Source organism: Macaca mulatta, chromosome 5 (genome assembly GCF_049350105.2).
Source record: "Macaca mulatta isolate MMU2019108-1 chromosome 5, T2T-MMU8v2.0, whole genome shotgun sequence".
NCBI classification, from domain to species: domain Eukaryota; kingdom Metazoa; phylum Chordata; class Mammalia; order Primates; family Cercopithecidae; genus Macaca; species Macaca mulatta.
Genome location: NC_133410.1, coordinates 103,654,085 through 103,672,082, shown reverse-complemented (window position 1 = coordinate 103,672,082; position 17,998 = coordinate 103,654,085). Strand labels below are relative to the sequence as shown.

General features: G+C 39.4%; 1 protein-coding gene across 1 annotated transcript in view; it reads left to right on the top strand.

Moving 5' to 3' along the window:
- The window catches only part of HPGDS (hematopoietic prostaglandin D synthase), a 37,997-nt gene that overhangs the window by 10,200 nt on the left and 9,799 nt on the right, over positions 1-17,998 (top strand). The window contains exon 3 of the mRNA NM_001194212.1: positions 14,700-14,792. Within this exon, the coding sequence (NP_001181141.1) occupies positions 14,700-14,792 (93 nt within the window). The remainder of the gene's footprint in view (positions 1-14,699; positions 14,793-17,998) is intronic.

The following is a 17,998-nucleotide window of genomic DNA, read 5'->3' as shown; positions in this document are numbered from 1 at the left end:
GAGCATGTGAGCGAGCGAGCATGGGATCCAGCTGAGCACTTTGGGCACTGGCAGGAGCAAGCTCTGCACGGGCCGTGCAGTGGCACCCAGGTTGGGGTGCCTGCGACCCCTGAAGCTCCAGAATGCATGTTACAATGCTCTCTTAGCCCTGCCATCCATGGACAGCAGAGTGGTATCAGCTCAGTGGGCCTCTTGCCTCGTCACATGGGGTAGCTGCCTTCCACCAGCAAGGGCAAAGGGCCAGTGTGACAGCCTTTTTTGGGTCCCTGTACTTGGTGGGTCCTGAGCTGTTGTCCAGCGTCCAAGAAGAACAATGTCGTCCAGACACTTGAAGGATGGTGAAGGCGGAAAATTTTATTAAGTGAAGGAAATGGCTCTCAGCAGAGAGGGGAGCTGGAGAGAGGACAGAGTAGGCAGGTAGTCTTCCCCTGAAGTCAAGTCCTTTCTCCTCCGAAGTCCAGCCATCTCTCTGAAGTCAAGTCAACTCTCTCCAGCTGAGCCCCTTCTCTTTCCTCTACCAACTGAGTCTGGGGTATTTATAGGCAGAGGATTGTGGGACGGGGTGGGCTATAGGTAGTTTTGGAAAAGGCAACATTCAATTGGTAAAAAAGCATTATTCAGAAAGAACCCATCAGGAGACAGCAGGCAAACAGGAATAGATTTTCTCATGCTGGGTCATAGGTTTCAGGCTTTTTGGCTTGAAGGTGGGGTTTCCCTGGGGACCTGCTGTTGTCTACCTAGAATTTCTCTGCCTCCTGCCTCTATCAATGTGAAGAAGCACTGTGACCACCATATCCCTTCTCCTCCCTAGAATAAGCATGGAGGTTACTCTCAGGGGAGGATAGACCAGAGGCTTCTGGGATAACAGACATGTCTGAGGACACAATTTTATAATAAAGGTGGGATTCAATGGAAGTCTAGAAACTAAATGGTGAGATCCATAGCACCTTTCTTCTGCTCTACAATCCAGGCTAATATTCCTCAAGCAGAAATTGGAGAAATTCTCTCTGGGGAAGCTGATCAGCCCAAGCTAATGAACGAATGAGAGTTTCTTAATGAAACAGCCCAGCCCAATCTGTTGGCAAGCCCCTCCCATGCACGATGAGCTTACAGGTAGTTTTTATTTCTTTGCTTTTTAAAACATAAATGGCAATCAAAAATCAATAGATATTTGAGAAAAATCTAACAGAACACATACCTAAACAAAGAAGCAGAAAAAAAGCAACTCTGAGGAAACCAAGATGATTTAGCAAGAAAGAAAACCACTTCAAACATTTTTTAAAATCCTGAGAAATAAGAGAAGATATTCTATACAAGAACACTGTAATAGCAAACTAAATATGGCCTGAGAAGGACTTTGTACGACTATATTTGAGTCCTTGTAGATGAACTGTAACCTAACTTAATAGGTAGACAAGATTAAAACCTAACTTAGGAATATGCACCTATAAGAAGAGCTGAGTCTTGGCCAATCCCAGCAGCCACACTTCAACCACTCATATACTGCTGAGTGTTCAGACTGTGTTCAAATAAGGCAAACTGTGGGCTGTAACCAATCTAGTTGTTTCTGTACCTCACTTCCGATTTTTGTATGTCACTTTATTTATTTATTTTTTGTCTATTTGTTCTGATCATGAGGCATCCCCTGGAGCCTCTGTGAATGTGCTGTGATTCTGGGGACTTCCCAATTTGCAAATCGTTCGTAGCTTAGTTAAACTCCTTTAAATTTAATTCGGTTGAAGTTTTTCTTTTAACAACAGGGTGCTGTCAAAAGAAATGTTCAGAGACAAACAGTTCTTGAAAATTAAAAATATGATACAAACACATCAATAAAATGACAAAAAGTAAAGATATTTTTCCAGAAAGTACAAAAATAGGACAAATAAATGAAAAATAAAAGAAAGAAAGGAAACTTGAGGCTCAGTTTAGGAGGTCCAACTTTCAAATAAAATTCTGGAAAGGGAGAACAGAAAATAGAAGGGAGACTAATTTTGAAAGACTTCCTTATACAAAGTTGAGATCTGTCTCCTTATAGCTTTCACAGATTGGTCTTGGACTTATAATTTTAATCCATGGAGAACCAGATTACTCCTTCTTTTACAACCAAATAGTTAAAGAAACCTAGTTTCTTTAAATACATCATAGAAAAAAAGCTATTGCTGAGTGGTCAGTTTAATACAAATGTTCCGAGTGAAGATAAAGGTCTTTGGCAGAATTTGTAATTGGGTCCCATTTAATTCATGCATCCGATACCTCAACCTAGATAACAAATTTTGGAACTTCCTTGTTAGTTTCTCTGGTCATCATTGTGAATTTTAGTCCAACTTTCCCATCCCTGACTCTACTTCTTGATTTAGATGCCATTTTCTCTGGACTATCTGAGATCTACAATCACATCCATGTCCAAAGGACAATTTTCTTTTCTTCCTTGAGTGCTCATTTATATTCCCTGATTTGCATTTCTTCACCACGTAAGTAGGTGTCCTCCAAACAAGTTCCTGTTACTGTACATCTGCCATTTAATGTGTGATACCTATGGAGAACATAGTGTTTAAGGTACAAGAACAGCACAGAGCAAAATGGGACCATCATCCCTGTCACAACACTAGACATCATTGTAAGACATTCTGCCAAGATCACAGTAGTTACTTTGCCAGCCACATCACATTGAGGCCTCATATTTAGTGTAACAAAATTCCTTAATGGTTTTTAAGCTTTAGAATACTCCTATTGACACCTCCAACAACACTGGGATTATTATTTTTTTTTTCTGGAATCAAATGAAGGACTTAGCATTTGTCTTCTTAAACGACTTCCTGTTAGATGCAGCCCAATGTTCCAGTTGTGGGCAGTTATCCCAAGGTTGGCTTGAACACTTCCAGTAGCTAAAAGCTCACTATCTCACAAGAAAACACATTCCGTTGTCAATTGCTCTAAAGCAAACAAAACTATTCCTCATCTGCCCTTTATTCTACTACGCTTTGATTCTAGTTTCACATTTTAGAGGTAGTCAGAATAAGTCAAATTTTTCTTCTATTTGATAGTTCTGTCCTATTTGAGGTGGTTTTATTCCACTTAGCTAGTTTTATTTCCTCCAAGTGAAGAGTGCCAAGGTTCTTCAACCAATCCTCAAAAAAATAAGATTTTCAAACCTCTCACTAACTTGGAGACTATTCTCTGAGTTTGCTCTGATTTTTAATATCTTTCTCAAAACATGGCTCATAGAACTAAGAAAACAGTTGAGCAAGGGTTCCAAGTGACCTCAGTGTGAAGCCTACTTTTACCAGGTGTGTGACCGGGGCAATTTATATAACCTCTTAACTTCATCCCCTCATTTATAAAATGAGATAGTTATCACCTACTTCATAGGGTTGTTGTAAGTGAAAGAAGACCTAATGGGCATGCTGAATATTTAGTACAATGCCTAGCACAAAAAAAACCCTCCCTGCCAAAAAAGATTAGGCATTTTGATTCCCTCTTGTTCACATATTTTGCTTCAAATAAGACATTCCAACTCACTTCAATTTCATTTGAGACTTTGTTTTGCTCACTGAAGTATCTCAGGCACCAAAAATAGTAGTTGGCACACTCAATACTTGAAGGTAAGTACTTAGAGGTATTTTTATTCCACATGTGAAGTATGATTCTCTTATACTTATTTAGGTGTGCATATGAAAGATACTCGAAGGAGATACACACAGTTTAATAGTTGTGTGAGGGTCATCCGAGTGTGATTGCACTTTATTATTTTCCCTCTTTAAAAATAATTTTATGTCTGAAACTAAGGCACTGGTTAGGAAACTTGTGATCAATACACATAGCAAAGTATTATGTAGACATTAAAAAAATGATGTTTCATTGATTTAGAAAGATGTTTAAAAGACATTGTGAAATGAAAAATGATTTACAAAAGATTATATGCATTATAATTTGTTTTAAAATATATATGGGAAATCAATTAAAATATTAAAATGGTTAAAACTATGTGACTGAATTATTTTTATCAGTTTATAATTTTTCTGTAATAAATGTATATTACTTTGTGACAAAAATATAATAGGTTTAGATAAGAAAACAGTAGGATTTACAGATAAAATATTAATATGGTATCTGCTATCAGTCTGTCTGATATTTGTGCAAAAATGCTTGCTGCCTTGATATACATTTCAAATAGGCCGTCATCAAAATGAAGCGGGGCTTCAAAATTAATGACTAGAGGTACCTGACACTCACCTCCTCAAAGAAGGATCAAAATAGCAAATAAATAACCACACATCTAATAGAGCATCTAAGAGAGAAGACTGGAATTCAGCTGGGAAGTGATGGGAAACTTCTGAGGCACAGAAAGAAAAGGAAGCGAAGCTGCTGACTTGGCTGGAATCAGCTCGAAGCCAGGAGGGGCTCCCCATTGTTGGGAAAAAGTAAGAGAGATATCCCCAGTGGTCCACATTTACTCCACAGACTCCTGCAATTCTAGTCATGGGAGAGCCCCCTTGGGCCTTTTGGGCCCTGAGACTAGGGTAGGGAGTGCCTGGAGTCCGTGTGAGAACATTGTTCCAGAGAGAAAGTTTGTGCTGTGTCCTACACACCCCCTGAGACCCAGGTAACTGCAGCATGGTGCCACTTGGAGAACCCAGTCCCCACCAGACTATATTTTTGCCCTGGAACCCAAAAGCCCCTGCATCTCCCCATCCTTGGAGCCATGCTGACATCCCCCTACAACCACCCAGAGGGCTGCAGCATTGCAATGCTGGCTTCACTCAGTGTTGTGGCTGGGTCCCCAGCACTTTAGCCCATTTGGTGTCCTAAACCTGGGGGAATGGACAGTGTTGCATATCAGAGAGGCTGCTGCTGTAACATAGGAAGCTAAAGCATGCACTCTCCAGAGTCTGAGAGCTGCCTGCCTGGGGCTGTTGCCACAGACAGCAAACATGCCTTCTCTAACATCAGGGCCACAATGTACCCGCATGTGCCTTTATGAAGCCTGGGGACCAGCTCACCGATATGCCATTGCAGGATCTGAGGATAGTACTGCCCCATCCATCACCACTAGCACTTACATACACCATCTGGGGGCCTGAGGACCAGCCCACCCCTCCCACGACCACTGCCACTGGCACCCAAGCACATTATCCAGGGGTCTGGGGAACAATGTGCCCTGCCTGCTGCCACTGGCACAAACATGCACTATCAGGAGACTTGAGGACAGGCCCATCCCATCTGTCACTGCTGCTGCCAATTCCTGAATGCATTGTCCAGTGGCCTGAGGATCAACTTTCTCCACCAGCCACCACCAGTGCTTCTGCACATTATCCGGGAGCCTGAGGTCAGGCCTGTTCTGCTTGCCACTATCACTGGGACTCACATGCATTGTCTAGGGGGCTGGATCTGCCTTGCCCAGCACTGCTGGTACCAGTGCATCCCATTCAGGGGCCTAGGAATCCACACACCCAGCCCACTGTAGCCACTGGTGCCTAAGGACCAGTCCACTTGGCATCCCCCTCACTAGCAAAGCCTCACCACAGCCTCCACTAATAACTACAGCCTAAGCCACTGAGAAACTCACAGGCACCACTGACGCTGACTATAGCTGAAGAAATCATATGAAGACTACATTATTGCACCCACTCAGAATCAAAGCTAAAGTACCCTACTCAACCAGCACTATAGATACATCTATAGGAAAAAGGTTTCCCTATAAAAATCAATCCATAAAATTGAAAGGAGCGACTATCATACCAGATGCACAGAAATCAACATAAAGACACAAGAAATATGAAAAAGGAGGGAAACAAGACATCTCCAAAGGAACACAATAATTCTCCAGTAACCAATTCCATAAAAAAGGAAATACATAAAATGCCTAAAAAAAGAATTGATAATAATGGTATTAAAGAAACTCAGTGAGATACAAAAGAATAAGGATAATACAAAGAAATCAGGAAGACAATGATCTGATTGAGAAATTTAAAAAAACAGATAGATATTATAAGAAATATCCAAATAGAATTCTGGAGCTAAAGAATTCAATGAATGAAATAAAAAAAAAAATACAACTAGAGCATCAACAGTAGACTAGATCAAGCAGAAGAAATTCTGAACTTGAAGACAGGTCTTTTGAAATAACCCAGTCATACTCAAGAAAAAAAATAAAATGGAAGAAAGCCTGCATTACATCATTTGGGACACCATAAAGCAACCAAATGTTTGAATTTTGGGATTTGGGGAATTCCAGAAGGAGAAGAGATGGACGAAGACATAGAAAACCAATTAACCAAATGATAGTTAAAACTTCCCAAGTCTAGCAAGAGATTTAGACATCCAGATACATGAAGCTTGGGTAAGATTCAACATTAAAGTCATTAAACATGAAAGACAAACTGTCAAAACCCAAGGACAAAGAGAATTCCAAAAATAGCAAGAGAAAAGTATCAAGTCATATGAAAAGGAATCCCCATCAGACTAACAGTAGATTTCTCAACAGAAATCTTAGAGACCAGGAGAGAATGGAATGATATGTTCAAAGTGCCGAAAGAAAAAATAAATAAATAAATAAAACCTGCGTACCAAGAATACTATGACCAGCAAAGTTGTCCTTCAAAAATGAAGGAGAGATCTGTGCCAAGATGGCCAAAGGGGAACAGTTCCAGTCTGCAGCTCCCAGCGTGATTGACACAGAAGACAGGTGATTTCTGCATTTCCAACTGAGGTACCTGGTTCATCTAATTGGGACTGGTTGGACAGTAGGTGCGGCCCATGGAGGGTGAGCCAAAGTAGGGCAGGGCAGTGCCTCACCCAGGAAGTGCATGGGGTCAGGGGATTTTCCTTTCCTAGCCAAGGGAAGCCATGACAGACTGTATCTGGAAAATCGGGGCACTGCCACCCAAATACTGTGCTTTTCCAATGGTCTTAGCAAACGGCCCACCAGGAGATTATATCCCGTGCCTGGCTCAGCAGGTCCCATGCCCACGGAGCCTTGCTCATTGCTAGCACAGCAGTCCAAGATCAAACTGTGAGGTGGCAGCCTGGCTAGGGGAGGGGCGTCTGCCATTGCTGAGGCTTGAGTAGGTAAACAAAGTGGCCAGGAAGCTCAAACTGGGTGGAGCCCACTGCAGCTCAGTGAGGCCTGCCTGCCTGTGTAGACTCTACCTCTGGAGGCAGTGCATAACTGAACAAAAGGCGGCAGAAACTTCTGCAGACTTAAACATCCCTGTGTGACACCTCTGGAGAGCAGTGGTTCTCCCAGCATGGTGTTTGAGCTCTGAGAATGGACAGACTGCCTTCTCAAGTGGGTCCCTGACCCCTGTGTAGCCTAACTGGGAGACACCTCCCAGTAGGGGCCGACTGACACCTCATACAGGCTGGTGCCCCTCTGAGATGAAGCCTCCAGAGGAAGGATCAGGCAGCAATATTGGCCGTTCTGCAATGTTTGCTGTTCTGCAGCCTCCAGTGGTGATACCCAGGCAGACAGGATCTGGAGTGGACCTCCAGGAAATCCCAACAGACCTGCAGCTGAGGGTCCTGACTGTTAGAAGGAAAACTAACAAACAGAAAGGAAGAGCATTAACATCAACAAAAAGGAAGAGCATTAACATCAACAAAAAGGACATCCACACCAAAACCCCATCTGTAGGTCACCATCATCAAAGACCAAAGGTAGATAAAACCAAAAGATGGGGAGAAACCAGAGCAAAAAGGCTGAAAATTCTAAAAACCAGAGAGCCTCTTCTCCTCCAAAGGATTCCAGCTCTTTGCCAGCAACAGAACAAAGCTCGATGGAGAATGACTTTTGATGAGTTGACAGAAGTAGGCTTCAGAAGGTTGGTAATAACAAACTTCTCTGAGCTAAAGGAGGATGTTTGAACCCATAGCAAGGAAGCTAAAAACCTTGAAAAAAGATTAGAAAAATGGTTAACTAGAATAAACAGTGTAGAGAAGACATTAAATGACCTGATGGAACTGAAAACTATGGCATGGGAACTATGTGACACATGCACAAGCTTCAGTAGCCAGTTTGATAAAGTGGAAGAAAGGTTATCAGTGATTGAAGATCAAATTAATAAAATGAAGTGAGAAGAGAAATTTAGAGAAAAAAGAGTAAAAAGAAATGAACAAAGCCTCCAAGAAATATGGGACTGTGTGAAAAGACCAAATCTACGTTTGATTGGTGTACCTGAAAGTGACAGGGAGAATGGAACCAAGCTGGAAAACACTCTTCAGGATATTATCCAGGAGAACTTCCTCAACCTAGCAAGACAGGCCAACATTCAAATTCAGGAAATACAGAGAATACTACAAAGATACTCCTCAAGAATAGCAACCCCAAGACACATAATTGTCAGATTCACAAAGGTTGAAATGAAGGAAAAAATGTTAAGGGCAGTCAGAGGGAAAGGTTGGGTTACCCACAAAGGGAAGCCCATCAGACTAACCGCAGATCTCTCGGCAGAAACTCTACAAGCCAGAAGAGAGTGGGAGCCAATATTCAACATTCTTAAAGAATTTTCAACTCAGAATTTCATATCCAGCAAAACTAAACTTCATAAGTGTAGGAGAAATAAAATCCTTTACAGACAAGTAAATGCTGAGAGACTTTATCACCACCAGGTCTGCCTTACAGGAGCTCCTGAAGGAAGCACTAAACACAGAAAGGATCAACCGGTACCAGCCACTGCAAAAACATGCCAAATTGTAAAGACCATTGATGCTAGGAAGAAACTGCATCAACTAATGGGCAAAATAACCAGTTAACATCATAATAACAGGATCAAATTCACATATAACAATATTAACTTTAAATGTAAATGGGATAAATGCCCCAAATAAAAGACACAGACTGGCAAATTGGATAAAGTGTTAGGACCCATCAGTGTGCTGTATTCCGGAGATGCATCTCACATGCAGAGACACATGTAGGCTCATAATAAAGGGATAGAGGAAGAACTACCAAGCAAATGGAAATTAAAAAAAAAATCAGGGGTGTTGTGTTCTAGTCTCTGATAAAACAGACTTTAAACCAACAAAGATCAAAAGATACAAAGAAGGAAATAACATAATGGTAAAGGGGTCAACTCTACAAGAAGAGGTAACTATCCTAAATATAAATGCACACAACACAGGAGCACCCAGATTCATAAAGCAAGTCCTTAGAACCTACAAAGAGACTTAGACCCCCACACAACAATAATGGGAGACTTTAACAACCCACTGTCAGTATTAGACAGGTCGATGAGACAGAAGGCTAACAAGGATATCCAGAACTTGAACTCAGCTTTGCACCAAGTGGACCTAATAGACATCTACAGAACTCTCCACTCCAATTCAACAGAATATACATTCTTCTCAGCACCACATTGCACTTACTCCAAAATTGACCACATAGTTGGAAGTAAAGCACTCCTCAGAAAATGTAAAAGAACAGAAATCACAACAAACTGTCTCTCAGACCACAGTGCAATCAAATTAGAACTCAGGATTAAGAAACTCACTCAAAAACCGCACAACTACATGGAAACTGAACAACGTGCTCCTGAATGACTACTGGCTAAATAACGAAATGAAGGCAGAAATAAAGATGTTATTTGAAACCAATGAGAACAAAGACACAACATACCAGGATCTCTGGGACACATTTAAAGCAGTGTGTAGAGGGAAATTTATAGCACTAAATGAAAGAGAGAAAGCGGGAAAGATCTAAAATCAACACCTTAACATCACAATTAAAATAACTGGAGAAGCAAGAGCAAACAAATTCAAAAGCTAGCAGAAGGCAAGAAATAGTTAGAACTGAAGGAGATAGAGAAATAAAAAAAAAAACCTTCAAAAAATCAATGAATCCAGGAGCTGGTTTTTTGAAAAGATCAACGAAATTGATAGACCACTAGCAAGACTAATAAAGAAGAAAAGAGAGAAGAATCAAATAGACTCAATAAAAAGTGATAAAGGGGATATCACTACCAATCCCACCGACATACAGATTAACACCAGAGAATACTATAAACACCTCTACACAAATAAACTAGAACATCTAGAAGAAATGGATACATTCCTGGACAATACACCCTCCCAAGACTAAACCAGGAAGAAGTTGAATCCCTGAATAGACCAGTAACAGGCTCTGAAATTGAGGCAGTAATTAATAGCCTACCAACCAAAAAAGTCCAGGACCAGACAGATTCATAGCCGAATTCTACCAGAGATACAAAGAAGAGCTGGTACCATTCCTTCCCAAAACTATTCCAATCAATAGAAAAAGAGGGAATCCTCCCTAACTCATTTTGTGAGACCAGTATCATCCTGATGCCAAAGCCTGGCAGAGACACAACAAAAAAAGAGAATTTTAGACCAATAGCCCTGATGAACATGGATGTGAAAGTCCTCAATAAAATACTTGCAAATCGAATCCAGCAGCACATCAAAAAGCTTATCCACCAAGATCAAGTGGGCTTCATCCCTGGGATGCAAGGCTGGTTCAACATATGTGAATCAATAAACGTAATCCATCACATAAACAGAACCAAAGGCAAAAACCACATGATTATCTCATATATGCAGAAAAGGGCTTCGACAAAATTCAACAGCCCTTTATGCTAAAAACTCTCAATAAACTAGGTATTGATGGAACATATCTCAAAAATACTAAGAGCTATTTATGACAAGCCCACAACCAATATCATACTGAATGGGCAAAAACTGGAAGCATTCCCTTTGAAAACGGGCATGAGACAGGGATGCCCTCTCTCACCACTCCTATTCAACATAGTGTTGGAAGTTCTTGCCAGGGCAATCAGGCAAGAGAAAGAAATAAAAGGTATTCAATTAGGAAAAGAGGAAGTTAAATTGTCCCTGTTTGCAGATGACATGATTGTATATTTAGAGAACCCCATCGTCTCGGTCCAAAATCTCCTGAAGCTGATAAGCAACTTCAGTAAATCTCAGGATACAAAATCAATGTGCAAAAACCACAAGCATTCCTATACACCAGTAATAGACAAACAGCCAAATCATGAGTGAACTCCCATTTACAATTGCTACAAAGAGAATAAAATACCTAGGAATCCAACTTACAAGAGATGTGAAGGACCTCTTCAAAGAGAACTACAAACCACTGCTCAATGAAATAAAAGAGGACACAAACAAATGGAAGAACATTCCATGCTCATGGATAGAAAGAATCAGTATCATGAAAATGGCCCTACTGCCCATGGTAATTTATAGATTCAGTGCCATCCCCATCAAGCTACCAATGACTTTCTTCACAGAATTGGAAAAAACTACTTTAAAGTTCATATGGAACCAAAAAGAGCCCGCATTGCCAAGACAATCCTAAGCCAAAAGAACAAAATGCTACTTGACTTCATACTATACTACAAGGCTACAGTAACCAAAACAGCATAGTACTGGTACCAAAACTGAGAGATAGACCAACAGAACAGAACAGAGCCCTCAGTAATAACACCACACATCTACCACCATCTGATCTTTGACAAACCTGACAAAAACAAGCAATAGGACAAGGATTCCCTATTTAATAAATGGTGCTGGGAAAACTGGCTAACCATATGTAGAAGCTGAAACTGGATCCCTTCCTGACACCTTATACAAAAATTGAATCAAAATGGATTAAAGACTTAAATGTTAGATCAAAAACCATAAAAACCCTAAAAGAAAACCTAGGCAATACCATACAGGACATAGGCATGAGCAAGGACTTCATGACTAAAACAACAAAAGCAATGGCAACAAAAGCCAAAATTGACAACTTGGATCTAAGTAAACTAAAGAGCTTCTGCACAGCAAAAGAAACTACCATCAGAGTGAAAAGGCAACCTACAGAATGGGAGAAAAGTTTTGCAATCTACCCATCTGGCAAAGGGCTAATATCCAGAATCTACAAAGAACTTAAACAAATTTACAAGAAGAAATCAAACAACCCATCAAAAAGTGGGCAAAGGATATGAACAGACACTTCTCAAAAGAAGACATTTATGCAGCCAACAGACACATGTAAAAATGCTCATGATCACTGGTCATCAGAGAAATGCAAATCCAAACCACAATGAGATACAATCTCATACCAGTTAGAATGGCAATCATTAAAAAGTCAGGAAACAACAGGTGCTGGAGAGGAATGGTGATCATTAAACAGTCAGGAAACAACAGATCAGGCTGGAGAGGATGTGGAGAAATAGGAACGCTTTTACACTGTTGGTGGGACTGTAAACTAATTCAACTATTGTGGAAGAGAGTGTGATGATTCCTCAAGGATCTAGAACTAGAAATACTGTTTGACTCAGCCATCCCATTACTGGGTATATACCCAAAGGATTATAAATTATGCTACTATAAAGACACATGCACACCTGTGTTTATTGCGGCACTATTCACAATAGCAAAGACTTGGAACCAACCCAAATGTCCACCAATGATAGACTGGATTAATAAAATGTGGCACAGATACACCATAGAATACTATGCAGCCATAAAAAAGGATGAGTTTGTGTCCTTTGTAGGGACATGGGTGAAGATGGAAACCATCATTCTGAGCAAGCTGTTGCAAGGACAGAAAACCAAACACCGCATGTTCTCACTCATAGGTGGGAACTGAACAATGAGAGCCCGTGGACAAAGGATGGGGAACATCACACACCAGGGCCTGTCTTGGGGTGGAGTGAGGCGGGAGGGATAGCATTAGGAGAAATACCTAATGTAAATGACGAGTTAATGGGTGCAGCACACCAACATGGCACTTGTATACATATGTAACAAACCTGCACATTGTGCACCTAACCTATACCCTAGAACTTAAAGTATAATAAAAAAAAAAAAAAAGAAGGAGAAATAGTCTTTCTGAGGAAATGTATCACCAATAGACTGGCCCTACAAGAAATGCTTAAGGAAGCCCTACATCTGGAAGTGAAAGGATGATATCTACCAGCATGAAAATACATGAAAGTATAAAACTAACTGGTAGAGTAGATACATAAATGAGAAAGAGAAATAAATCAAAAGTTATTGCTATAGATAACCACTAAATCACAAACATAAATAATGAGAGGAATAAAGAAAAAAGTATACAAAACAATCAGAAAACGTTTCACAAAATGACAGGAGTAAGCCCTCATCTATCAATGAATATAAATGATTTAAATTCCCCAGTTAAAAGGATACAAAGTGGCTGAGCTGCCTACAATTAACTCCTTTCACCTGAAAAAGACACACATAGACTAAAAATGAAGGAATGGGAAAAAAAATTCCATACAAACAGAAACCAAAAGCATGCAGGAGTAGCAATATTTATAGCAGACAAAATAGACTTTAATTAAAAAAGGAAAAAAATACAAAGTCATTATATAATAATAAAGTGGTCAATTCAGCAAGAGGATATAACAATTGTAAGTATATGTGCGCCCAAATATATGAAGCAAATATTGTTAAAACTAAAGTTAGAGATAGATCCTAACGTAATAAGAGTTGGGGATGTCAACATTCCCCTGTCAGCACCGGACAGATAATCTAGCCAGAAAACCAATAAAGAAACATTGGGCTGAATCTGTGCTATAGACCAAACGGAACTAACAGACATTTACAGAACATTTCATCCATAGGCTGGGAGTGGTTGATCACGCCTGTAATCCTAGTACTTGGGGAGGCTGAGGTAGGTGGATCACTTGAGGTCAAGAATTCAAGACTGGCCTGGCCAACATAGCAAAACCCCATCTCTACTAAAAATACAAAACTTATCTGGGTGTGGTGGCACGCACCTGGAGTCCCAGCTACTCAGGAGGCTGAGGCAGGAGAATCGCTTGAACCTGGCAGGTGGTGAGCTGAGATCGCACCACTGCACTCCAGCCTCAGTGACAGAGCGAGAGACTCCAGCCCAGTTGCAGTGAGCGGAGATTGCACCACTGCACTCCAGCCTCGGTGACAGAGTGAGACTCCATCTCAAAAAAATATGTTTTTTTATCCATAAGCTACAGAATCCTCATTCTTCTTAGCAGCACACAGGATGGGCCATATGTTAAGCCACAAAACACATCTCAATAAATTTTTAAAAATTGAAATTATATCAAGTATTTTCTCAGACTACAATGGAATAAAACTAGAAATCAATAATAAAAAGAGCTTTGGAAACTATACAAATATATGGAAATTAAACAACATGGTCCTGAATGTTCACTGGGTCAATGAAGAAATTAAATAAGAAATAAAAAGTTTCTTGATCATTACATTGTGTGCATGTATCATGTACCCCATAGTATGTGCAATTATTATGTATTAATTTTAAAAAGGCTATGGCTAAGTTCTTACCATAACTCAATATGTAAATCAAAATCGTCATAATCCTCAGACTATGATTTTAATAATCTGCAATTGAGGCTACAAAAAATAATGACGTTTAAAAGAATTTATTTTTAATATTAAGCATGTAAAATACAGTATAGCATATGGTATCACTATAAACCTGGGTTTAAGAACCAATTCTGTCACTAACTTTAAATCAGGTTTTCTAACAACTTGAACAAAACTTATAAAATGTAAATATTCCACTACAGGTTGTCAAGTGTTCCTTTAAAAATATTTTAAAATTTCATGATTTCATAAAATCATGCTTTGTTTTCACAATTATCAGTAAAAATGGAAGTAATATAACTTTTGGTTTTGTTATGACGTTAATTATTTGCTCATTTTATTTTAAGCTCTCCCATTTGGAAAAATCCCCATTTTGGAAGTTGATGGACTTACCCTTCACCAGAGCCTAGCAATAGCAAGATATTTGACTAAAAACACAGGTAACATGCAATAAACATGTAATAAACACAATAAGTGCTTAAGATTTTTGATAACTGAAACAAACACGATATATATTCAATATGCATTAAATGAGTTTGGCATAGCATACTATAGTACAAATAAGAATGGAATTAAATAATAGAGAAAAGTATAAATATACCACCTGTATCAGTTTAACTTTCCATGAGTTCCCTAGACAATTAGACAATTTTATTTTATATTGCCTCCTGCTTTTCCTGCCTTATATCTGTTTGCTCTCCAAGCCTTTGTTAGAGTTTAGCTGAAAAATTGGACAGGTATGTTTCATTCCAAACTTTTGCTAGTATGCATATTATAAGTTATCAGAGAAAATTACTTAGCAGAAAATACATATGGCATATGGAGGTTGAAATTTCTTACACTATTAAAATTATATAGTCAGTAATGTCCTTCATCCTAATCATGCTGAAAAAAATAGAAAGGGAGTTTCTTTGCTTCCACGCAGTGCCATCTGAGGAAGCTTGAAGGGGATAGTTGGCTTCTGGATTGTTGAATTAGTGCCCGCACCCATGATATTAGAAGAGCAACAATAGAAATTGTTCTTGTTTTTGCCTGACACACTTTCTCCCATCCTATGCTCCATTGTCTGCTTCTCTCTTCCCTCATACTATTCACACACCCTTTTTGAGCCAAAGGCTACCTTTGGCTTCTTTTAAAACTCCTTTCTTTCAATCAATCTGTAGAATCACCATTCTCTCAAACCTATCTCCCCACCACCATTGCCACTGCTATGATCCAAGCCATAGACACATACATAGTTAGCTCACAAATAAAATGGGCCATGAACACTAGACCTCATTTTGGAATGAAATGGTGTATTTTAAAAATACAAAGGTTTGTGTTACACTAACATGTTTCAACAAATAAAGTTATTTTGAAAGTTTAGAAGAGGCCGGGCGCGGTGGCTCAAGCCTGTAATCCCAGCGCTTTGGGAGGCCAAGACGGGCGGATCACGAGGTCAGGAGATCGAGACCATTCTGGCTAACACGGTGAAACCCCGTCTCTACTAAAAAATACAAAAAAACTAGCCGGGCGAGGTTGCGGGCGCCTGTAGTCCCAGCTACTCGGGAGGCTGAGGCAGCAGAATGGCGTAAACCCGGGAGGCGGAGCTTGCAGTGAGCTGAGATCCGGCCACTGCACTCCAGCCTGGGCGACAGAGCGAGACTACGTCTCAAAAAAAAAAAAAAAAAAAAAAATTTAGGTTTAGGCTCAAAGATAGCTAGAACTTCAAGAGAAAGACTTGGACCTAGGCAGTGCTTTTCAAGCTTTATGTGCATCAGGGTCACCTGGATGCTCATTAAAGTATACTTTGTGCAACTTTGAGTCAGCAGACCTTGGGTGGGGCCCAAGAATTTGCATTCTCAACAATTTCCCAGATGATGCAGGTGGTCCATGGATCTCACTTTGAGAATCTCTGGGCTAGAACATTCTAAGTAGAGAGAAAATGGCATAAGAAGAAGAATGAACTTCAAATGTGCAGGTGGAAGAGAATTAGAGAAATGCTTAGAATGGATTGGATTTGATTAGAAAGTTCTAGAAAGATCTAGAGTATTGACTCTTTTTCTTACGCAATTGTAGGTTTTTATCTAGAAGAGCAGCATAACTACTGCTATGCATTTTGGGAAGATTATTGTGGTTACTTTGTATTTGTGGCTACTGCAGGGAAGCACATTAGGAGATAAGTGAAATGATCCAGATGGCAAAGAAGAGAGACCAAGAAAAATATGAAAAATTTGTGGATGTAGAATCATCTTAGAGACAGTAGATAGATGTTATGATGTGGAAGGCAGTCTATTTAACCAGGAGAGGTATAGCATAGACAGAGTTTGCCATTCTCAATGCACTATGTACTGCTACGTCCTCCTTCTCTTCCTCCTTCTCCTCCTCTTCTCTTCCGTTTCCTTCTCTTTTCTGTTTAAAATACTTTTTTCAACTTTCAATACCCTCCTCGATGTCTGCCTTTTCCAGTTGACCATAAGTGCCATTCAGGCAAGGAATTTACCACTTCTATTCAATGCTACTATATACAGCCCCTACTTGGGGCTGAGTCACAGTTGAGGCCCGTAATTATTTGTTGGGTAAAAAAAAGGAGAGCTGGTTTGAGAAATGGTGTGATGACTGCATTTGAGGATTTGTAGAAGAATGTTCAGGTGCCAAAAGAGTAATCAGAAATATATACAAAAGGATGCTGAAAAAAATGAGCCTGTGGTTTAGGACTAAAAATATTGAATAAGGAGTCACCTCCACAAAGTTTTAGCTGAAGCCTTGAGGTGTAAGTCAAAGTAGGGATGAAAATGAGTGAAGAATTCTGAAGACTATTCAAGGTCAGAAAGAATAATAATCAACCTTTGAATATTACACACACAAAAATATAGTTTACAGAGGAACTCTAAATCACTCAAGAATTTTCTTTCAATTTTAACACCTTTATTGAGGTATAATTTACATCCAATTCATCCACTGTCAGTATAGTTTCTTAATTTTTAATAAATTTATAAAGTTTTACAAAAGCAATCCATTTTAGAAGGCTTCTACACAGAAGCATTTTAAATTGGCACCATTGAGAAAATTTTTAGGAAGACCAATGATTTATTACCAAAAATAATGATTAACAAACAAAAGAAAAAAAACCCCTCTATTATTTAAATTTTTTAGTCTCCAGTCAGAAAACAAATGCTCCTGACAAAAACTGTCTGCAAAAATAAAAATAATTCTTTATACAAAATGAATTATAATGTAGGTACAGGTTATTTCTTGTAGTGTTGCTTATATTAACAAAAGACTGGAAACAAACCTAATCAGTTGAGGCTAGTTAAATAAATTGTGGCACATCTACCTCAAGGAATCTCATGTAGCCAGAAAAAAAAAAAAAAAAAAAAAGAGCAAGTACACCCTTTGGGTACTTGTAAAGAAAGATATGTAGGGGACATGGGATGAGGAAGCATATCTAGTGGGATATATGTTTTTATTTGCTTGCATTTTCATAAAGAAATAATGGAAGAATACTAATTAAGGTGGCTACTGGTAAGGTAGGTAGGTAAGGGAGCAAAATGTGGTGGATGGAAGCTAGTCTCACTGGATATTGTTTTATGCACTTTTGAATTTTCAACCATATGAATATACTATCTGTTAAAAACAAACTTTTTAATATAGTACATTAAACATA